The 24720-nt window shown below is 45.1% G+C and overlaps 1 protein-coding gene across 1 annotated transcript in view; it reads left to right on the top strand.

Annotated features, from left to right (window-relative positions):
- PCSK5 (proprotein convertase subtilisin/kexin type 5) overlaps nucleotides 1-24720 on the top strand; it is a 467874-nt gene that overhangs the window by 422745 nt on the left and 20409 nt on the right. The window contains exons 31-35 of the mRNA XM_063714247.1: nucleotides 6666-6883; nucleotides 8294-8530; nucleotides 13308-13538; nucleotides 17719-17896; nucleotides 23512-23729. Coding sequence (XP_063570317.1) covers nucleotides 6666-6883; nucleotides 8294-8530; nucleotides 13308-13538; nucleotides 17719-17896; nucleotides 23512-23729 — 1082 coding nt within the window. The remainder of the gene's footprint in view (nucleotides 1-6665; nucleotides 6884-8293; nucleotides 8531-13307; nucleotides 13539-17718; nucleotides 17897-23511; nucleotides 23730-24720) is intronic.

The following is a 24720-nucleotide window of genomic DNA, read 5'->3' on the forward strand; positions in this document are numbered from 1 at the left end:
CCAGGTTCAAGCAATCATCCTGCCTCAGCCTCCTGAGTAGCTGGGATTACAGGCGCATGCCACCGCACCTGGCTTTATTTTTTTTTCTATCTTTTGTAGAGATAGGGTTTCACCATGTTGGCCAGGCTGGTCTCGAACTCCTGACCTCATGATCCGCCCACCATGGCCTCCCAAAGTGCTGGGATTACAGGCATGAGCCACAGCGCCAGGCCAAAAATAGGTTTTAACAGTAACATTTATCTTTTTTTTTTTTTTTTTGAGATGGAGTTTCACTCTTGTTGCCCAGGCAATGGCGCCATCTCAACTCACTGCAACCTCCACCTCCCAGGTTCAAGCAATTCTCCTGCCTCAGCCTCCCAAGTAGCTGGGATTACATGCATCCGTCACCATGCCCAGCTAATTTTTTGTATTTTTAGTAGAGATGGGGTTTCACCACGTTGGCCAGGCTGGTCTTGAACTCCTGACCTCAGGTGATCCACCCACCCTGGCCTTTCAAAGTGCTGGGATTACAGGCGTGAGCCACCGTGCCAGTAACATATATCATTACGGTAGTTGTTTAAAAAGCAACAGAAAAGTTAAGGTGGACTCACATTCACCAAACATGAACAGATTTGAAGCTCTGTTGAAGAAAAACAGCCTTCCTTTAAGTGCTGCTGGTCACTGTCTTGGTGTCTGTGAAATGGAGGTGAAGGCCCAGGACCACACAGCTTTCACAGGACATGGATTTATCTGAGCTGAAAGACTTCAACATAAAGTACTTTGAATTTAACGATTTAGTACATGCAACCATTTCTTTTCAAAAGAAATATTCGTCTTCTTAAATAAAATAATTGTGAAATAAAGCACTAAGAAAAACAGTTTTATAAATGCAGAGAGAGGAAAGGAGAACCAACTCCCAGGCAGATCTGTGTGGAGAAGACTACTTTTTTTTTTTTTTTTTTTTTGAGACAGAGTCTTGCTCTGGAATGCAGTGGTGCAATCTCAGCTCACTGCAATTTCTGCCTCCCAGGTTCAAGCGATTCTCCTGCCTCAGCCTCCTGAGTAGCTGGGATTACAGTCACCCACCATCAAGCTCGACTAATTTTTGTATTTTTGTAGAGACAGCATTTCGCCATGTTGGCCAAGCTGGTCTTGAATTCCTGACCTCAGGTGATCTGCCCATCTGGGCCTCCCAAAGTGCTAGGATTACAGGCATGAGCCACTTCAAGGGTTTTTTTTTCTTTCTTTTTGCTTGAATCCATTTCTTTCATTTCAGCATCTCATCCAACATCCACTGACCCTCTTCTGAGAGGGATCTGAAAAAGATTTATTCGTGTTGCATCTTTTTAGCTCTGTATTAGCATTCATCATCTTCAGTGTCCAGAAACTATTCTCTGCAGGTCTTGGCCAGGCCTAGCATTGAGATTCCCTGGAAGTGGGCCTGATATTACAAAGCTCCCCTCCTTTAAACACAGAGTGGATAACTGTGGCAAGCCAGTTCCCACCTTAAGCTTACAAGGTGTGGCTGGCCCCACTCTGAGTCATCCCAGTACCAACTCTCAGGTGTGGCAAGAGAGGCCCATCATGAATAACAAAGACACCCCTAACTCTTAGGAAATTCAAAAGGTTTTGAGGTTAGCTGAAGAGAAAGACCAGACCTCTCTTTGGGTGAGGTCAGATTCTTTACTATGCATACAGGAACAATGAATCCATCAAATTTTCATTCGATTAGAAGATGTGATTGGTAAGGTGCACCTGTAATCCCAGCACTTTGGGATGCCATGGTGGCGCACTGCTTGAGGCCAGGAGTTTGAGACCAGCTTGGGTAACATAGTAAGACCCCCATCTCTACAAAAAAAAAAAAAAAAGATAAAAATTTAAAAATTACCCCAGTGTGGCGGCACACACCTGTAGTCCTAGCTACTCAGGAGGCCAAAGTGGGAGGATCACTTGAGCCCAGCAAGTCGAGGCTGCAGTGAGCCATGATTGCACCACTGCACTCTAGCCTGGGCAACAGAGCCAGACCTTGTCTCACCAAAAAAAAAAAAAAAAAAGAATGTGATCTATTTAAGAATGCACTAAATTTCCTTAATTTCAAATTTCTCAAATCTGATCAAACTGCTGGTGGGCATATAACACATTGCCATCCACTGTCTTGTTCAATTCATTTTTAAGAGATAGACTTTGTTTGAGCAAAGTAGCTGAGTCTTTCTCCTTCAAGCGTTCTCTGTCATGGTCAAAAAAAAGCTAAGGGTACTACTGTGTGAGGAAGCCCGATCTTAGCTTTTATCTGGACACTATTTCTTTCTCTCTCTTCTACCTAGACTGCTTTCTTCTCCAATTTTTCTTACCTGAAACTATATCAGAAATATGACTTTTTGGCTGGGCACAGTGGCTCACACATGTAACTGGGAGGCCAAGGCAGGCAGATCACCTGAGGTCAGGAGTTCGAGACCAGCCTGGCCAACATGGTAAAGCCCCATCTTTACTAAAAAATACAAAAATTAGCCAGGCATGGTGGTGCATGCCTGTAGTCCCAGCTACTCAGGAGGCTGAGGCAGGAGAATCACTTCAACCCGGGAGGTGGAGGTTGCAGTGAGTTGAGATCACTGCACTTCAGCCTGGGTGACAGAGCAAGACCCTGTCTCAGACAAAACAAAACAAAGAAATGTGACTTCTGTTCACCCCTGCCCTATTTCTTCCTGGAACACTCAATATATTTTTGTTTACTGAATGCATACAGTAAAGAAATAACTGAAAGAATGATTAAACATGTGAGCACTGATTAATTAAAACACCAAGTAAAAATGCTGGGTAGGAGCGGATCCCTTCCTGGCTTGTGATTTAAAGAGGTCTCTGGTAGACTGGGTTATTTGTTGCAGTTCTTTGCCACTCCTTGTATTCTTGCCCACTGCCTGCAACTTTGCACCAACTCCACTAGAGGCAAAATGGACTTCCTTGTCCCTTGACTTTGGCTGGGTTATGTGACTTGTTTTGGCCAATGACATGTTAGCAGAAGAAAGGTGGAGGCATAAAATGTGCCCGATTGAATTTGCCCTTCTGCGCGTTTGTCATGGCTGTGAGAAGAATGTCCCCTGGTAGTCCCGGTAGCCAGGGAAAATAGAGGAATGTGAAGGCATGGACCCAGTGTGTAGCCTGGAGTCAAGCCTGCCAAGCCCAGCCTAGATCTGCTTCCCCACACACGAGTGAAAGTAAATGATTGTTGTTTTAAGCCACTGAGTTTTGGGTTGGGATGGTTTGTGACACAGCAGTATTATGGCACTAACTCACTAATGCATCATGATAGAAAGCAATTGGAATAGGTACCTATGACATCAGAAGTCCATTTTCTCTAAGCTGGCTTATGGTTCTTCCTCTTCTGCAAGTTCCAGCTCTTCCCTTCAGCTTTTCCCACCAAAGAAACCTCATCTAAGTTCATGTCTTTTGCAGGGACATGGATGAAGCTGGAAACCTTCATTCTCAGCAAACTAACACAGGAACAGAAAATCAAACACTGCATGTTCTCACTCATAAGTGGGAGTTGAACAATGAGAACACATGGACACAGGGAGGGGAACATCACACACCAGGGCCTGTCGGGGGTGGGGGGCAACGGGAGGGAGAGCATTAGAAGAAATACCTAATGTAGATAGATGACGAGTTGGGTCAGCAAACCACTATGGCACATGTATATCTGTGTAACAAACCTGCACATTCTGCACATGTACTGCAGAATTTAAAGTATTAAAAAAAAGGAAAAAAGAAAAAAAAGAAACCTCATCTATCCATCCCTCATCTCCCAAATATATGTGAGAGGATTGGGGTTTTATATTTTACCATGTTCCCCCACCAGTGAGTGATTTCTACAATGGGATAGTTTAATCACTGGGGTTCTACATACACAGACATAAGATTCTGCCTGGAAGAAGGTGATTTGCACAAACACGCTGGTACTCAAAATATGTTTAGTGCTGTGTGCAAATGTTCATATGTATGCATTTGAAAAAAGTCATCAGAGGTTGGTTGACAGCATCCAGTGGTTCCAATCTTACAGGGCATTAACCCTTTTGAGTCTTTTGGAAATTTTTTTTGTTTATTAAATGTTTTTAAAATTTATTAATTGAATAAAAAATATTTTCCACTTTAAAGTTAGGCTCTAACAAAAAGAAAGAAAAAATAATAAAACTTAGGGGGTCATATAGGGAAAAGAGAAGATGACTAAACTATACACAAATTAACAACAATTGTTCTCAAACCAGTCAAATTCACAAGAATATGAACCCCAAATATCTGAGGCAGGTCTCAGTCAATTTAGGAAGTTTATTTTGCCACAGTTGAGGACACATGCCCATGACAGCCTCAGGAGGTCCTGATGACATGTGCCCAAGGTGGTCAGGGCACAGCTTAGTTTTATACTTTTTAGGGAGACATGAGACATCAATCAATATATGTAAGATGTACATTGTAGGCCGGGCGCGGTGGCTCATGCCTGTAATCCCAGCACTTTAGGAGGCCAAGGTGGGCGGATCACGAGGTCAAGAGATCGAGACCATTGTGAGCGGAGGATTACCTAGGTGCCGAGGCAAGAGACTGAAGGCACAAACTGTTTCAGTATAATAAAGAAAATAGTTAGAATAAGAATAGTCATAATACAAATTAGATATAGAGATGATCATGGACAATTATCAATCATTATTATAACATTATTAATCATTAGCTTTTAATATTACTCTTTGTTGCATTACTAATATAACCCAGGAATAACCAGCGGGTATAGGGTCAGGTGCTGAAGGGACATTGTGAGAAGTGACCTAGAAGGCAAGAGGTGAGCCCTCTGTCACGCCCGCATAAGGGCCACTTGAGGGCTCCTTGGTCAAGCGGTGACGCCAGTGTCTGAGAAGGCACCCATTACTTAGCAGACTGCAAAAGGGAGTCTCCTTTCCCTGGGGGAGTCATGGAACACTCTGCTCCACCAGCTTCTTGTGGGAGGCTGGATATTATCCAGACCTGCCCGCAGTCATCCGGAGGCCTAAACCCCTCCCTGTGGTGCTGTGCTTCGGTGGTCACGCTCCTTGTCCACTTTCATGCTCCTCCTGCACTCCTGGTTCCTCTTTGAACTTCATAATAGATAGTGGTAGAAGAAATAGTGAAAGTCTTAAAATCTTTGATCTTTCTTATAAGTGCAGAGAGGAAAACGCTGACGTACACTGCCTTCTCTCTCTGCTTCGGCTACCTAAAAGGGAAGGGCCCCCTATCCTGTAATCATGTGACTTGCTTCACCTTGTCAATCACTTAGAAGGTTCACCCTCCTTACCCTGCCCACTTGTCTTGTATGCAATAAATATCGGCATGCCCAGCCATTCGGGGCCACTACTGGTCTCCACATCTTGATGGTAGTGGTCCCCCGAGCCCAGCTGTTTTCTCTTTATCTCTGTCTTGTGTCTTAATTTATTACAATCTCTCGTCTCCACACACGGGGAGAACACCTGCTAAGCCCCGTAGGCTGGACCCTAAAGACCATCTTGGCTAACACGGTGAAACCCTGTATCTACTAAAAAAATACACAATTAGCCAGGCATGGTGGCACGCACCTCTAGTCCCAGCTACTCAGGAGGCTGAGGCAGGAGAATTGCTTGAACCTGGGAGGCAGAGGTTGTGGTGAGCCAAGATCGTGCCATGCACTCCAGCCTGGGTGACAGAGCAAGACTCTGTCTCAAAAAAAAAAAAAAAAAAAAAAGTACATTGTAGCTTCTTTTTTTTTTTTTGAGACAGAATCTCACTCTGTTATCTAAGCTGGAGTGATGTGGCACAATCTCAGCTCACCTCAACCTCTGCCTTCCTGGTTCAAGCAATTCTCCTGTCTCAGCCTCCCGAGTAGCTGGGACTACAGGCGCAAGCCATCACACCCGGCTAATTTTTGTATTTTTAGTAGAGACTGGGTTTTGCCATGTTGGCCAAGCCGGTCTCAAACTCCCGATCTCAGGTGATCCACCCACCTCAGCCTCCCAAATTGCTGGGATTACAGGCATGAGCCACCCTACTCAACCCATTGTAGCTTTTTAAAATCTTAGTAACTATCTGGTTTTTGTTTTTGTTTTTTAAGACAGAGTCTCGCTCTGTCACCAGGTTGGAGTGCAGTGGCATAATCTCGGCTCACTGCAGCCTCCGCCTCCCGGGTTCAAGTGATTCTCCTGTCTCAGCCTCCTGAGTAGCTGAGACTATAGGCGTGCACCACCACGCCCAGCTAATTTTTGTATTTTTAGTAGAAACAGTGTTTCACCATGTTGGCCAGAATGGTCTCGATCTCCTGATTTCATGACCTGCCCACCTCGGCCTCCCAAAGTGCTGGGATTACAAGCGTGAGCCACCACACCCTGCCAGTAGCTATCTTTTTAAGGAATAGCGTGGGAGGCAGGTTTACCCTAAGCAGTTCCCAGCTTGATTTTTCCCTTTGGCTTAGTAATATTGGGGTCCCAAGATTTATTTTCCTTTCACAAGAATAATGCCTGTCCTTTTCCTTCCGTTTTTCTGAATGTTCTTTTCACTTCCTCATAAATCCCATGGATGCCTCTCAGCTGACAACAGCAGCAGCCCTTTTGTTTTTAGCCCTAATTCCTTTTCGCCAGGAATGAATCACTTCTCCAGCAGGTCAGCTTCTCCAGTTGCGCTCTGTCTTCCTTCCACAGGGGCTCTTATGCAGAAGACGGCATATGTGAACTCTGTAGCTCTCCTTGCAGAACATGTGAAGGAAACGCCACCAGCTGCCATTCTTGTGAAGGAGGCCTCGTCCTGCACCACGGAGTGTGCCAGGAAAACTGCCCCAAGAGGCACGTGGCCGTGGAGGGGGTATGCAAGCATTGCCCAGAGATGTGTCAGGACTGCATCCATGAGAAAACATGCAAAGGTACCTAGGAGCTTCCCACAGGAGAGCAAGGCTCTGCTGAGCCACCAGGTGGGGGCCGATTATTTGAGGGTGGATGGCAAAGAGCTGTGGGAACCAGTCTTCCTACCATTCCTGAAAGGTATGTCTCTGTGCCTGTCATCAGAGAAACTGAGGGTGAGATACACCCTTTTCATTATGGATGCTGCAAGCTAAGACAAGCAAGAGCCCCTTTATGCATGATTTCTTACACACACCCCCATATGTACACACACAGCAGATGTGCAAGCGCTATCCTAGGTGCTAGAGGTACAGAGAAGAACCCAATGTTCTCATATTTTTTTTTTTCCTTGAGATGGAGTTTCACTCTTGTTGCCCAGGCTGGAGTGCAATGGCGCAATCTCAGCTCACTGCAAACTCTGCCTCCCATGTTTAAGCGATTCTCCTGCCTCAGCCTCCAGAGTAGCTGGGATTACAGGCATGCGCCACCACGCCCAGCTAATTTTAACATTTTTAGTAGAGACGAGGTTTCTCCATGTTGGTCAGGCTGGTCTCAAACTCCTGACCTCAGGTGATCCACCGTCCTCAGCCTCCCAAAGTGCTGGGATTACAAGCGTGAGGCACCACGCCCAGCTGTTCCCATCTTTTGGAACACAAAATCTTACAGACTGATAGTAAGCCACAAAACACAGAGGTAGCTAGAAAAAACTGCAGCTGTTAAACAGGATAAGAAAGAAAAGTTCGGGCAACTATGACTGAGATGACCACTCTGGCTGTGAACAAGTTTTGTTGTTTTTTTCCCTCAGGAATTATCTCCCCCAAAAAGCTGTTCAATTTTCTCTCCAGAATAAGACAGACTCAGTTAACTGGTGCTGTCCTATCCAAAGTATTCTTTTGGTGTGACCTCAAGTGTTTCCCAGGATTCCCCCCAAAGTAAGAAAATGAACATAAATAAAATAAACCCGCAATGTATTCTTCACACTGATCAAACCTTTATTCATTGTTGTACCTGATCAATGAATGAAAAGTTAACTAATCCAACCATTCCTAAACTGCTTTCTGTATTGAACACAGTGTGAGGTTCTCAATACAATTTTTAAAATCTGTTAATGCTCTTCGGGTTTTTCAAACAATACCGCCAGCCTCTCAGCCATCCCTGTCTTTTGCAGCATTGCAAATTTTTGCACCTCCAAAGGGCAGATCATTTCAGTGTGTAAGTCCAGCACCATCTAATATGGTCACCATGTGTGGCCTCCTTGTCCCAAGGCAGGGCTTGTTAGACATCAAGTCTATGCCCTGGCAGGGTGGGGAAAGGGCAAGCATACTCTCAGGTCAAATCAACCAAAGTGCTGAGGAAGGAGCTAGCCCACTGCAGACAATGAATTCCTTTTTCCTATCCCCCAGAGATAACTTGCTGCTTCCTCCTTTTCCCAGAGTGCATGCCTGAGTTCTTCCTGCACGATGATATGTGCCACCAGTCCTGTCCCCGTGGCTTCTATGCAGACTCACGCCACTGTGTCCCCTGCCATAAAGACTGTCTGGAGTGCAGTGGCCCCAAAGCCGACGACTGCGAGCTCTGTCTTGAGAGTTCCTGGGTCCTGTATGATGGACTGTGCTTGGAGGAGTGTCCAGCAGGAACCTATTATGAAAAGGAGATTAAGGAGTGCAGAGGTAAAGACTTCTGGGATTCAAAATAGGCTCTGGGGTTTGCACAGTTCCAGCCCCAGCCCCAGCGCCAGAGCTGTCATCTCAATCTTTTTTTTGTTTTGTTTTGTTTTTGTTTTGGGACAAGGTCTCCCTCTGTTGCCCAGGCTCAAGTTCAGTAGCACGAACATGGCTCACTGAAGTCTCCACCTCCTGGGCTCAAGTTATCCTCCCACCTCAGCCTCCAGAGTTGCTGGGAACATAGAGATGAGGTCTCAGAATGTTGCCTAGGCTGGTGTTGAACTCCTGGCTTCAAGCAATCCTCTGCCTTGGGCTCCCAAAGTGCTAGGATTACAGTCGTGAGTCACCATGACCAGTCCGTCTCATCCTTTACCATCTCACTCAAGGAGGCATATTTTGAACCGGTTGTAAATAATTTTTAAATGAATCGCTCATAAGCTTTGTACAGGTAACTTTTATTAGTGACAAATCACGTGGACCTTCCTCACAACAGTGGCTATGAACAGCTGGTCAAAAGAAGTTATCATATAAAGATTTACAGCAGAGAGGAGGAGCCTTCAAAAGCTACCTGAGACTTTTCTTGAAATGTTAAGCCATTAAAAGTTTATAATACAAGCAAATTGTGCCACCATAAGGGACTTTCTTGGTGCCTCTTGTCTCCCTTCATGGGTGATTTTTTTTTTTTTTTTTTTTTTTTTTTTGAGACAGAGTCTCACTCTGTTGGCTAGAGTGCGGTGGCACGATCTTGGCTTACTACAACCTCCGCCTCCTGGGTCCAAGCAATTTGCCTGCCTCAGGCTCCTGAGTAACTGGGACTACAGGTGTGTGCCACCACGCCCGGCTAATTTTTCTATTTTTAGTAGAGACAGGGTTTCACCATGTTGACCAGGCTGGTCTTGAACTCCTGACCTCAAGTGATCCACCTGCCTCGCCCTTCCAAAGTGCTGGGATAACAAGCGTGAGCCACGGCGCTCGGTCCATGTTTTGTTGTTGTTGTTCTTGAGATGGAGTCTCACTCTGTTGCCCAGGTTGGAGTGCAGTGGCATGATCTCAGCTCATCGCAGCCTCCACCTCCCGGGTTCAAGTGGTTCTCCTGCCTCAGCCTCCTGAGTAGCTGGGATTATAGGCGGCTGCCACTACACCTAGCTAATTTTTGTATTTTTAGTAGAGACAGGGTTTCACCATGTTGGCCAGGCTGGTCCCAAATGCCTGATCTCAAGTGATCCGCCCACACCGGCCTCCCAAAGTGCTGGGATTACAGGCGTGAGCCACTGCGCCCAGCCTCCCTTCATGGTTTGCTCCCTGGAAGCTCCCCACCTTCCTCTTCGTAGCCTTCAATTCCTGCTCCAAGGTCCCCATTTCCACTCCCACTCAGTCCCTGCATGTTCAAGAAAGGATCTGCTATTATTTATACCTCCTGTTGTTTTAACTTGGCATGAATCATTTGCCTCTTATTCATTATCAAGGAACAGAAAAATAAAAAAAGTTATGCACTCTAGAATTCTCTAGAAAGTGAGAGAAATGTTGTGGGGCAGGGGGCTTTTCTAGAGCCCAGGATTCACTCCGATGAGGCAGCCTGAGGTCCTTCACCCCCACATGTCGCCCCCAAGCAAACACGACGAGATAGCTGTCCAGAGGCAATTCCCCTAACAACCGTGAGATCCTGAGAGTGACCTTCCACTGAGAAACCCTGGGACACCCACACCCTAGGACGTACTGAGGGGAAGGTTTTTAGTAGGACATGAAGATGTGTCTCAGTCCTGAAGGCTTTCTGCTCCAGCCTTGTGCTGTGGATATGCCTTTTTGTGTGTTTTATATAAAGCACTATTTAGTGTTAATGTCCTACCTGCCCATATGTGAAAAAGCGTGGATGTCAAGGCTGTGTCCGCATGCAGAAGAGGTGGGCGTTCGTGTGGGAGGCAGGCTGTGGAGTTGGGAATGGCTTCTGGGAGGTGAGAGACTCAGCCGCAGGCCTCCAGCGCCATCTTGCCTCTGCGAGGGCAGGAACTGAGGTTCAACTTCTGGCCTTTCTCTGGTGTTGAATAATGAAAGTAATTTACCATACAGAGAGCTTTACAGGTCTCAGAGTACGTTTTCTTAATTTATCTGATTTAATTATCTCCTTGAGATAGGCCCCTGGTTGCCCATTAGAATCACCTGGGCAGCTCTTAAAACCACAGATGCCTGCACCCAACATTCTAATTCCTTCTCCCACCACCAGTAATTCTGATGCTTAGTGTGGGTTGAGAGCCATTGAGGTAAATGGCAATTTTCTCCATTTTTCTGAGAAGGAAACAGATGCTTTGAGAAGTTAAGCACCTGCTCAATGTGACCCCACTAGTGAGGACAGAGTTGGAAACTCACTTCAGGTGTCTCCCTACAATGACATTGCACTTTCTTTCTTTCTTTCTTTTTTTTTTTGAGACGGAGTTTCGCTCTAGTTGCCCCCAGGCTGGAGTGCAATGGCGCGATCTTGACTCACCGCAACCTCCGCCTCCCTGATTCAAGCGATTCTCCTGGTTCAGCTTCCCGAGTGACTGGGATTACAGGCATGTGCCACCACACCCAGCTAATTTTGTATTTTTAGTAGAGACGGGGTTTCTCCATATTGGTCAGGGTGGTCTCGAACTCCTGACCTTAGGTGATCTGCCTGTCTCAGCCTCCCAAAGTGCTGGGATTATGGGCGTGAGCCACCGTGCCTGGCCGCCATTGCACTTTCTACCAGACCAAAGGGAGGGGAAGGAATGTGGTATTGGAAGAAACAGTGACAACCTAACTTTCCAGAGAGATAATACAAATAACCTGATCTGAAAATTAAGATTTGGGGAAGTGTAGAGAAGCATTTAGAATGGAGCAATCTCAGCCGGACATGGTGGCTCACATCTGTAATCTCAACAACACTTTGGGAGGCCAAGGCAGGAGGATCACTTGAGTCCAGGAATTTGAGACCAGCCTGGGCAACATAGAAAGACCCTATTTCTAAAACAAAAATAATAATACAAAAATTAGCCAGATGTGGCGGTGTGTGCCTGTAGTCCCAGCTACTCAAGAGGCTGAGATGGGGGGGATCACTTTAGCCTGGGAGGTCAATGTTTCAGTGAGCCATGATGACATCACTGCACTCTAGCCTGGGTGACAGAGCAAGAACCTATAGCAAAAAAAAAAAAAAAAAAAAAAAATCTGTAAGCAGGATCTTCTCTAAGAAACACAAGGACTTTGGATCCATTCCAATCACCCAGATTATCCTGTAATAGATAGTACAGACACCTCTAAAAGTCCCACACCTTTCCTGAGGCACTGGGGCAGAAGCAGCAAGGCAGTTGCTAAGGTCCTGGGCTCAACTCCTGATACTACTTAGCGTAAGTGACTTAGCATCTCCAGCCTCAATTTCCTGATTTAGATAAAATGAGAGGATAATATAAACAACAATAATACCATGCATGTATCCACCCAGGGAATGCTTACAGGGGGGCCTGCTATGTGCTGTGTGCTCTTTCAGGTCTGGGGAACAGCAAGGAGTGAGACAGAGTCCCTGCCTTCATGGAGCTCACATTCTATTAGGGAAGACAGGTACTAACGACCATAAGCCAAGAGCAAAAATAAGGTAGGGGGCAGGACAGGAAGACAGGCAGGATGGAGATAAAACTTGAGAGATGTCTTAGATTTCATTGAGAAAGGGAGGAAGCAAACCATGCATGCCTCTGGGAGAAGAGAATTGCAGGCAGAGAGAATGGCAACTACTAAATCCCAGAGATGGTCGGCCTGGTGCAGTGGCTCATGCCTGTAATCCCAGCCCTTTGGGAGGCCAAGGCAGGAAAATCACTTGAGGCCAGGAGTTCAGGACCAGCCTGGGCAGCAAAGTGAAGGCCCATCTCTTTTTTTTTTTTTTTTTTTTTTCCTGAGACAGGGTATCACTCTGTTACCCAGGCTGGAGTGCAGTGGTGTGATCACAGCTCACTGCAGCCTTGACCTCCTGGGCTCAGGAGATCCTTCCACCTTAGCCTCCTGAGTAGCTGGGACTATAGGCACCCACCACCATGCCCAGCTAATTTTTGTGTTTTTTCTAGAGACAGTGTTTTGCCATGTTGCTCAGGCTGGTCTCGAACTCCTGGGCTCAAGCAATCCACCCACCTTGGCCTCCCAAAGTGCTAGGATTACAGGTGTAAGCCGCTGCACCCAGCCCCCGTCTCTAGTTAAATACAGAAAATGAAAACCTAGAGGCGGAAGAGAATTGTTATTTTCTTTTTTAACAAATACGTATCGATTCCTATTACATGCCAGGCCCTCTCATAGGCACCATGTATTGAAAAATACATGCAAAAGGGACTTTTATTTGTCGACAGACAATTAAATACATTCCAACAATTGCTGTATTTGTGATAAGCTCAAGGTACTCCGGAGGTGAGTGGAGGACCATAACAGTAGGTGTTGTGACGGTGGAAAATTCAGTGCCATTACCGAATGGCTTGTTATTATTTTGTTGCAGTTTGGGTAATTATAGTGAGCCTTACTAATATTTCTGAGGTGGCTGTTGCAGGAAAGCACTCTCTGGATACAACAGAGAAAATAAAACAATAATTTTCTCTCATTTTGCAAAAGAATGGTCCACCCCAGAGCTCAAGGGCTGTACTCAACTCATGGCCCCATACCCTTGGCCCAGAGCTCTGGAAATCTCCAGAAGAAATGTGAAAGGAATGTGAAGACCCTTTTCCAGGGGAAGCCATTCCCACGAGGGCCACCCTGGCCCTCGCTCACTCTGTCTGCTGCCCCTCCATGCCCACAGATTGCCACAAGTCCTGCTTGACCTGCTCATTGTCTGGGACCTGCACCTCATGTCAGAAAGGCCTGATCATGAACCCTCGTGGGAGCTGCATGGCCAACGAGAAATGCGCCCCCTCCGAGTACTGGGATGAGGATGCTCCCGGGTGCAAGCCCTGCCATGCTAAGTGCTTCCACTGCATGGGGCCGGCGGAGGACCAGTGTCACACATGCCCCAGGAACAGCCTTCTTCTCAGTGAGTTACTTCTCCGAGGAGAGCTTTGTGTTTCCTTCCCTCTGGGAAACTGCCTTGTCCAGTAGATAGGCTTCTTTCTTTTTGATTTTTTGCTTTGTGTTTGGGAAATGTTCAAACCTGCAGAAAAGATGCAAGAGTAAGAACTGTAGAAAGAACAGCACACGGATGTGCTTCACCCAGTTCGCAAATTACTCATCTTCTACCCCATTTGCTTTATCATTTGTTTGTGGGCTCTCTCCCCCCTTCTCACTCGTTCTCTCTCTGTCTATCGCTCTCTTTCTGTCTTTCTCTCAATGTATACATGTACATCATTCCCAATATATATTTTTCGAGGCCATTTGAAGGCGTACATCATGGCCCCTTTCCCATAAATATTTTAGTGCCTATTTCCTCAGATTAGTGATATTTTCTTACATAACCGCAAGATAGTTATCAACTCTAATAAATTGTACATTCATACAATACTTTAATATACTATCCATATTAAAATTTTCTCAGTGCCCCTTTAGGATTCAGGCTAGAGTCAGTTGTTTCATTTAGCTTCCATGTCCCTTTTTTGTTTGTTTGTTTGTTGGGAAGGAGTCTCACTCAGGCTCAGAGTGGAGTACAGTGGTATGATCTCGGCTCACTGAAATCTCTGACTCCTGGGTTCAAGCAATTGTCATGCCTCAGTCTCCTGAGTAGCTGGGATTACAGGTGGGCACCATCGCGCCCGGCTAATTTTTTTTTTTTTTTTGTATTTTTGGTAGAGATGGGGTTTCACCATGTTGACCAGGCTGGTCTTGAACTCCTGGCCTCAAGCAGTCTGCCCTCCTCAGCCTCCCAAAGTGCTGGGATTACAGGTGTGAGCCACTGCGCCCAGCCACTTTTTTGTTTGTTTGTTTTTTGTTTTAAGAGACAAGTTGGCCAGGCGCAGTACCCAGGCTGTTGGAGTGCAGTGGCATGATCATGGCTCACTGCAGCCTTGAACTCCCGGGCTCAAGAGATCCTCCTGCCTCAGCCTCCCAAGTAGATGGGATGGGATTACAGGCATGAACCACCATACCTGGTCCTTCCATGTCATGTCCAGCCATTTTTTTTTTTCTTTTTAGAGACAAGGGTCTCACTGTGTTCCCCAGGCTGGTCTTGAATTCCTGGGCTCTAGCTATTCTCCTGCCTCAGTCTCCGAAAGTGCTGGGATTACAGGCATGAACCACTATGCCAGGCCCTTCCATGTCCCTTTAGCCTCCTTTAATATGAAATGTTTCCACAGACTTTCTTTTTCTTTTACAATATCAATGCTTTAGAAAAATACAGTCTTGGCCGGGCACAGTGGCTCACACCTATAATCCCAGCACTTTGGGAGGCCCAGGCAGGCAGATCATGAGGTCAGGAGTTCAACACCAGCCTGACCAACATGATGAAATCCCATCTCTACTAAAAATATAAAAATTAGCCAGGTGTGGTGGTGGGCACCTGTAGTCCCAGCTACTCAGGAGGCTGAGGCAGGAGAATCGCTTGAACCCGGGAGGCAGAGGTTGCAGTGATCTGAGATCGCGCCACTACACTCCAGCCTAGGCAACAGAGCAAGACTCCATCTCAGAAAAAAAAGAAAAGAAAAGAAAAATACAGTCTTCATTTTTCCTTTTGGGTGAGTGTGAAGTTGCCCGTGATCAGTTGCAGAGTGTGCATGCTTGGCCAGCATACTTCAGAAGTGATGTTGTATCCTCCGAGAGTCACACCTGGAGGAACGTGATCTCCACATGCCTCTCCTCAGTGATATTAACGTTGATCACCTGGCCGAGATGTTCAGTTTCTCTACTACATAATTACTATTTATTCCCTTGTAACTAATAAGTAGCTTGTGGGGTTACACTTTAAGAACATGTGGATATTCAGCTCCTCGTCAAAATTTCCCCTCCATTTAGCATGGTTGATTAAGAAATCCCTCTTGAGCAAAATGTGGCACAGGTCAAGGTTGGCCATGTCCCACAGATCAGATTTGAAGGTTATTGCTAATATGAAACAATGTCCTCAGGTTCCCAGGGATACTGTGACTAGGCTTAAAACAAGCATGGGAGAAAGAAAATGAAACAAAATTTAACTAAAAAAGAAGTCATAGGAGACAGAAGAGAGAGATGAATATGGTGAAGACCAGGAAGTAGGAGCACTTTTCTCCCCCCACCAGGAGAGTAGACCTGAGAAGCGTGAAACTCCAAATAGACACATGTGGTTGGCTGGGTGCGGTGGCTCATGCCTGTAATCCCAGCACTTTGGGAGGTTGAGGCAGGAGGATTGCTTGAGCCCAGGAGTTCAAGGCCAGTCTAGGCAACATAGTGAGACTTCATCTCTACAAAAAATGGAAAAAAATAAAAATTTTAAATTTTAAAATTTTAAACATTAAAAAAAGAAAAATGTTTTAAAGACATGTGTGGCAAGCTTTTCCTCTTCATATTGAGCAAGGACACCATCCCCCTGCTAAGACACAGGGAGACCTATTCTCAATACCATTCCTAATCACTTCACAATAGAAAACACTCAAAGAGACCAGTCTTCTCTATCCATCTACCTTAGCTCCTGGTCCACAAATCTCTGTGACTCTCCTTCCCAGCAGTTGCTACTTCATAAAAGCATTTCCTCCAGCCACGTCTCCCATGTAATCCCACCCCGTGGGACCTTCTTTTCTTTCCAATCTAGAGTGCCACCAATAATCATCTCAGATGCCTTCATACAGAGGAGAAGACACCTTGCCTCCACAAAGTGGTCTTCCCCTCATCCGAGGCTGCAGATTACACTAGAGTTGAGGCTTCAGTGCTGGTGTAGGACACAGAGCTGTAATCCCCCTGGGGAATGGGTGCAGATTTGCTCAGCCTGGTCTCCTCACATTCCCTCTACCGTGTCCCACACCACCACACCACCAGAGTCAGGCTGTTTATAAATTAGATACTTTTTTTGGATGTTGTGGTAGACTGAATAATGGCCCCCTGAAGATGTCACATCCTGATCCCTAGATCCTGTAAATGTATTACTCTACTTGGTAAAGGACTTCGGGGCTGTGATTTAATTAAGGATCTTGGCATAGAGAGATTATCCTGCATTATCCACGTAGACCCAATGCCATCACAAGGGTCTGATAAGAGAGATGCTGGGGGTGGGCCAGGCACGGTGGCTCACGCCTGTAATCCCAGCACTTTGGGAGGCTGAGGCAGGCAGCTCACAAGGTCAGGAGATCGAGACCATCCTGGCTAAAATGGTGAAAACTCGTCTCTACTAAAAATACAAAAAATTAGCCGGGCGTGGTGGTGGGCACCTGTAGTCCCAGCTACTCGGGAGGCTGAGGCAGGAGAATGGCGTGAATCCGAGAGGCGGAGCTTGCAGTGAGCCGAGATCGCACCACTGCACTCCAGCCTGGGCAACACAGTGAGACTCTGTCTCAAAAAAAAAAAAATAAAGAGAGATGCTGGGGGATCAGTCAGTAATAGAAGGTGATGTGATCAGAAGCAGAGGGACAGAGAGAAGCTACTGCACTGTTGCCTTTGAAGACAGAGGAAGGGGCCATGAGCCAAGGCATGCAGGTGGACTCTAACAAGTGGAAAAGGAAAGGAAACAGATTCCCTCCTAGAGCCTCTAAAAGGAACAGAGCCTTGTGGATCTATTTTGGACTTCTGACCTCCAGAACAGTAAGATAATAAATTGTTGTTTCAAGGCCCCAAGTTGGGGATACTTCGTAAGAACAGCAATAAGAGACTAATACAGCGGTGTTTTTCCTTCAAGAAGCTGGGGCTTCCCCCTAGTTAACCAGATACATGAGCTGGACAATGAGCCATTGCCAACATCCACAGTCACTGGACTGTAGTTTCTGTTCTACCCACCACAGCTAATCCACTGAGAGATTTGGGTAGGACACAGATGAGATTTGGATCTCTGATGAGATGAGATGGGATCACTGATGAGATTTGGGTGGGACACAGAGCCAAACCGTATCACTGACTTCTGTTTTCCTTGTATTCCTCACGGCCTTAGGGCAATTCTGTTTCTTGGACACTAATCTTAGTTCCCAAATATATCCATCAGCTCACAGGATCGTCCCATTCCTCCTGCAGCCCTCTCCTCCCTCCTGCCATGGTACACAGGAGGGAAAATACAGGGGAGACTTGTGTCATGCTTGATGTCCAAATAGATATTTTTTCTCCCATGACAGACACAACCTGTGTGAAGGACTGCCCAGAGGGCTATTATGCCGATGAGGACAGCCACCGGTGTGCCCACTGCCACAGTTCTTGCCGGACATGTGAAGGGAGACACAGCAGGCAGTGCCACTCCTGCCGACCGGGCTGGTTCCAGCTAGGAAAAGAGTGCCTGCTCCAGTGCAGGGAAGGGTAAGTGCTCAATACATTTTCCCCCATGTAATTCCACAGCCACACCAGATATCAACCCATTTTACAAATGAGGAAACTAAGATTCAGAACACTTATAAAACCAGGTTGAAGTCTCAGTGCTAGTGAGGAGCAAAGATGAACCAATTCACAATAACAGAAGAGAAACAGGAGAGGCAGAGTGACCCAGTGAGTTAATACAAAGGGTCAGATTGTCAAGCCAGACTCACCTGAGCAATTGATCTTCCTCAGCAACAGTCCTTACTGATAATTCAAAGCATATTGGCAGCTGGGCGCTGTGGCTCATGCCTGTAATCCCAACTACGTGGGAGGTTGAGGCTGGAGGATCACTTAAGGCAGGAGTTTGAACCAGTATGGGCAACATAGTGAGACCCCATCTGTAAAATATTAAAATAAGATTAGCTGGGCATAGTGCCATGAGGCTATATTCCCAGCTTCTATGGAAGCTGAGTCAGGGGATGATCACTTGAACCCGGGAGTTGGAGGCTGCAGTAAGCTATGATTGCACCACTGCACTCCAGCCTCAGTGACAGAGCAAGACCTTGTTTCTAAAAATTAAAACAATTTGGCAAAGGGTCTCAGCAATCACAAGGCAGAAGCAAAGCATCCTTTCCTTAGAGAAGCCCAAGACCATTAATGGAGGTTCTTTTTCTTCAGCTTCAGGACTTGTTCTGATTCAGATTTAAAATTCAGGGTCTCACCTTCTCCCAACCTGCTTATGTGAGGAGAGCAGTGAGTGTGGAACATTGATTTACAAAGGAAATAGTTCCATTAACATCTCCATTTATTCCCCATTAATTCCCCAACCTGTCATGTCCCCTATAAATCCACAAATTACAGGTTTTGTTATCATAAACAACCTAGACACACACACTTGATGTATCCTTCTAAAAGCATTTCACGGATAAAGACTCAATTATTTTTCTGCTAGGAAGAACTGTTAGTGTTATCAGAAGGTCTGATTGCCAGCATATCCTTTTCTCCCCCCGGGCATTCCCAGTAAAGAGTAAAAGATTGATGATAGGCCTGTTGCTGACTCTTTCTACCCAATCAATAACCTAGAGCACTGGGAGTTTCCAGACCCAAATCAAGGGCTGTAACCTTAGACCTTCCTCAAATGCTTTCACCCAAATTGACACATCTCTTCAGTCCTATAGCAGTTACTGCTTGTTTCATTCATTTTAGTGCTATATGCTGCCTTGCATTTTGATTTATCTCATTCGTTCACTTATTTTTTTAACACATTTCATGATGAGTACTTTGTATGTATAAACAAGATGAGTAAAAGAAAGAATAATGTGTTTGTTTTCACGCGGCTGACAAAGACATACCCAAAGACTGGGCAATTTACCAACTAAAGAGGTTTAATTCGACTTACAGTTCCATGTGGTTGAGGAGGCCTCACAATCATGGCGGAAGGCAAGTAGGAGCAAGTCACATCTTATGTGGATAGCGGCAGGCAAAGAGAGAGAATGAGAGCCAGGCAAAATGGGTTTCTCCTTATCAAACCATCAGATCTCGTAAGACTTATTCACTACCGCAAGAACAGCATGGGGGAAACCACCTCTACAATCCAACCATCTCCCACAGGGTCCCTCCCACAACACATGGGAATTATGGGAGTACAATTCAAGATGAGATTTGGGTGGGACACAGAGCCAAACCATGTCACTGACTTTAAGAGTTTATTCTTATTTTTATACGCCTCTTCCCAAGAAAATTATAAACGCATGGAAGAAAAACACCTCTTATGTCTTACATTCGCTTCTACAACACTCAGCACAGAGCCACACATTAGCAGCTCTTGAAAAACACCAGCCAGGCCGGGCAGGGTGGCTCATGCCTATAATCCCAGCATTTTGGGAGGCCGAGGTGGGTGGATCATGAGGTTAGGAGTTCGAGACCAGCCTGGCCAACAGGGTGAAACCCCGTCTCTACTAAAAATACAAAAACAACTAGCCAGGCATGGTGGCGCATGCCTGTCATCCCAGCTACTTGGGAGGCTGAGGCAGGAGAATTGCTTGAACCCAGGAGGCTGAGGTTGCAGTGAGCCAAGATCACACCACTGCACTCCAGCCTGGGTGACAGAGCAAGACTGTGTCTCAGAAAAAAAGAAAAACACCAGCCATATAGATCAAGGAAGAAAGGGCCCTGCCAGACAAGAACAGAGATGGATGGCCAGACGTGGTGGCTCATGCCTGTAATTCCAGCACTTTCAGAGGCTGAGGTGGGCAGATCACTTGAGGCCAGGAGTTCAAGACCAGCCTTGCCAACATGGTGAGACCCTGTCTCTACTAACCATATAAAAATTAGCAGGATGTGTTGGCAGGCACCTGTGATCCCAGCTACTCGAGAATCTGAGGCATAAGAATTGTTTGAACCTGGGAGGTGAAGGTTTCAGTGAGCCAAGATCTCACCACTGCACTCCAGCCTGGGCAACAGAACAAGACTCTGTCAAAAAACAAACAAAACAAAACAGGGATAAAGCTACCTGGCTTAGCCCTTCTGCATCACCCTAGTAAGTGTCTGAAAAGATCTGGATCCCATCTTCCTCAAATCAAGTCAGTAAATACTCTCAAGCACAAAAAGGGTGCTTGATCATCCTGTGATCTAAGTAGAATGCAGACCATGGAATTAAGACCATTGTTCCACAGCGTGTGAAGTTCCCCAGGGCTGGTGTGGGGAGGCACAGGTTGCCATAGATCTCTAATAAAGAAGAAATGGAATATTCATGAGGTATAAGAGGAGAATGCTTCCTTTTGTAAAATCAGTGTTCCACATGCTTGGCATAAGCCTCGTATGTTAAATCTCTGCCTTGGAAAAGTAGGCATAGACTTCTCTGCACCCTATCCCAACCCACATAATTATTTTGGTGTTTAACTCAGAGAAGTTTCTTTAAAGCCTAGGTTACTGCTTGTGCTTATGCTCTTCAAGGCTGGGAGGCTCAAAAGATGAGTCCTCAGAGCAAGCAGTGGTGTTGTACTCTTTTAATCTGATCCAATAAACTCTTCATTATCTCTTTTAGCATTACTCCTTGATAATTTTAAAAACTTATTTGGAATTGATAACATTTCTTTCCCACAGTTCCACTGATGCTTTTCATCTTTATGAAAATCTATAATAAAAACATTAGGTAAAAAAACTTTTGTATGCTGCTTAAGAGTTACAAAGTATTTCCACTCACAATGTATCTTTAGATTATGATTTGATTCTACAACAATCTTATGAGGTTGCTATTAGTCTCTCCATTTTACAGATGAAGGAACTGAGGTCAGAGGGGTTAAGTGACTTGCCCAAAGTCACAGAGCTACTAATACATGGCAGAGCCAGGAGTAAAAGTTCGATCTTCTGACTCTAATCCTGTGTATTCCCTCTGCTCTGTGTAGATTTCGCTTTTCCTTGATGGTTTCTTTTCTTGAGTCTTATGTGGGCTTTGTCAACCATTCAGCTCATCATCGCCTTGACTCTCAGATGCCTCAGTCTTACAGATTAACACATAGTAGTCATTGTTCTTCACATAACTGCAGAAAGTGAAGCCAGTCTCAAGTTACCACAAGCTAGGCCACTGAGGTTCAAGTGTGCTCACTCAGATCAGTGACAGGTGGCTAAATAGAGCAAGGCTCAGCATAACCTAGGCATGGTGTGAGTTTTCAGCAAGTTCATGGAGCTGAATTAGTCTAAAAAAAAGCCTATTGGGACCTGTAGTGTTGCACCAGAGAAAACAAAGATGAACCTTTAGGTTTCTAGGATAGGTTTAGTGGTGCTGATGTCTAGAGATACAGAGATGAATCAGATGACCTTTAGAAGTTCATCCTTAGTAAGAATTTCGTTACCCTCTTTTGTCTTGCTTGCAAACCTTTGTTTACCTTCAATTAATGCACTATTTTGTTATAGCGTTTAACAGTTAAGCTCAAATCATATTGTCTCATTTCACTAACTGACTTTAAGAAAGTTGTCTAAATTCTCTAAGCCTCAATGTTTGCTTCTGTAAAATAAGGATAATAATACCTAAATCATAAGATTTGCTATGAGGATAAATCATAAAATTTATAATTATCACTAATATAAATTAATTATTTATAATGTGCCCATCATGGTCCCCACCCCTTTCTCAGTAATCACATGTTTAATTGTAGGTACTAACATTAGCCCCATCTTATAGATGAGAAAGCTGAGGCACAGAGATGTTGAGTGACTGGCCCAAGGTCACACAGCTTGCACATGGTATGGCTGGGATTTAAAACTATAGTCTTGTTCCAGAGGGCAAGTGCTAATAACTACCACACTCTAGTGTCTCATTTGCAGGTTCAATAAGCTGAAATAATGTTTATGAAGTCCCTGGAATACTATCAGGCATATTAGTACAAACTTAATGAATAGTGGTTATAGTTATTATATTTAACCTCCAAAAATCTTTTCAAACAAGGTTATATCTATTATGTATCTATTATGTAAACGTCAATATCACACTTGTCACCTCCTTTTCAAAATTTGTTTTTTAATTGACAAATTAGAAGAATAATTCAGAGGTACATTTATTTATTTTATGTTATCTTTTATTTTATTTATGACAGTCTCACTCTGTCACCCAGGCTAGAGTGCAGTGGTGTGCTCTCAGCTCACTCTCCTAGGTTCAAACAATTCTCATGACTCAGCCACCCAAGTAGCTGGGACTACACACCACATCTGGCTATTTTTGTTTATTTGTTTGTACTTTTAGTAGAGATGAGGTTTCACCATGTTGATTGACCAGGCTGGTCTTGAACTCCTGGCCTCAAGCCATCCTCTCATCTTGGCCTCCCAAAGTGCTGGGATTACAAGTGTGAGCCACTGTGCCTGGCCAGATGGATCTCTTTTTTTGAGACGGAGTCTCACATTATTGCCTAGGCTGGAGTGCAGTGGCATGATCTCGGCTCACTGCAACCTCCACCTCCCAGGTTCAAACGATTCTCCTGCCTCAGCCTCCCAAGTAGCTGAGATTACAGGCACATGCTACCGTGTCTGGCTAATTTTTGTATTTTTAGTAGAGACAGAGTTTCACCATATTGACCAGGCTGGTCTCAAACTTCTGACCTCAAGTGATCCACCCACCTCGGCCTCCCAAAGTGCTATAATTACAGGTGTGAGCCAATGCACCCGGCCTGGATGGATCTTTTAAATGTACCTCTGAATGGCCAGGCCAACATAGTGAGACACCCATCTCTATTTAAAAAAAAAAAAAAAAAAGACCCTTCCATTCTCTGATGCCAGCTACTAACCACAACTTAAAAGTATGAATTTGGAGAGGCACATGGTAGAAAAAGGCAATGGTAGCTAGCAACGATGGAGGTGCTACTAGGTGTGATAAGCACTAGGTCTTTTCATATGTGTTACCCAATTTAATTTTTACAAAAATAGGGGAGGGATTGGCCCAATTTACAGGTAAGAACACTGGAAATCATTGGATTCATTAGTGTTATTAGCAATTAATCTAATGAGTGAGGTAAAGAGGCTAAATATTTCAGCTTGTAAATGACATCTGACTACCATGTTTTTCCACCGCACCCAATTCAGGAGCAAAGCTTCGTATTCCATCTTTTCTTCTCCTTTGGCTTCAGATATTACGCAGACAACTCCACTGGCCGGTGTGAGAGGTGCAACAGGAGCTGCAAGGGGTGCCAGGGCCCACGGCCCACAGACTGCCTGTCTTGCGATAGATTTTTCTTTCTGCTGCGCTCCAAAGGAGAGTGTCATCGCTCCTGCCCAGACCATTACTATGTAGAGCAAAGCACACAGACCTGTGAGAGATGCCATCCAACTTGTGATCAATGCAAAGGTGAGAGTCTACCTGTCATTTTGCATGTGTGCGTAGAAAAATGAAAAGGTTTTCTTCCTTCTTTGCCCCTTTCTTTCTTGTCACCACCTGGGAGGTTCCTCTTGCTTCCCCACCTCGTGTGTGATCCTTTCCAGCATCAGCGCCCTCTGTTCGCTCTTAACTTCCACATCTTCCCTCTAACCTGGGCTGCTCCTGCCCATCCCCCATCCTTCAAGGCCCAGAGACAGGCATCATCTCCTTGAGGAAGTATTGTTCGTCCACTCATCATTTTCCTACTCTACCTGATGAGTCTGTCTGGGGAAATTTGTTTATTTTCATTACTCCCACTATTCCCTGAGACTTCTGCCTCAAGTTCTCCCAAGCTCCATGCCTCTTTTACAGAAACCTAGTTGTCTATCCCAGAGATCCTTAAGGCTCACCATCTACCCAGGAACCCAGGCTGATACTTTGAAGTTCTCCTTGACTCTTCTCCTTCCCCTGTTGCCTGCCCAACCCACCCACCTCCAACAAAGCTAAACTTCAAGATCTGTTGGTTCTCTTTCCCAAATAGTTATCTAATGAGATCTTTTTCATTCTCACTACCCTCATCTTCCATTCTCAGTATCTAGTATCACACCTTTTGAAGCAGCCAGCAGGTCACCCCAACTCTGAATCTTGCCCCCACACCAGGTCATCTGGTATACTAATGCCAGAGTGATTGCCTTAAAATTCAAATTTCTCATTTTTCTCTACATCTTGCCATAAATATATGAGCACCATGAATGCTTCTGAATATTTAAGAAAGAAATACTTCTATATTTTAATTGTTAAAACTTTCTAGAAAAATTTATTAGCTGGTAGGATACATATCTGTTCTTTTCAAAATTATCTTGGCTATTTTTAGTTCTTTTATATAAATATGTAACCAGTCAGGTTTCATTTTTTAAAAATCTTTCATTTTTAAAAAGTATTTGGATATTGAGGGGCATTGCATTGAATTTATTTTGGAGAA

The sequence above is a fragment of the Pongo abelii genome, chromosome 13 (assembly GCF_028885655.2).
Source record: "Pongo abelii isolate AG06213 chromosome 13, NHGRI_mPonAbe1-v2.0_pri, whole genome shotgun sequence".
Classification (NCBI taxonomy): Eukaryota; Metazoa; Chordata; class Mammalia; order Primates; family Hominidae; genus Pongo; species Pongo abelii.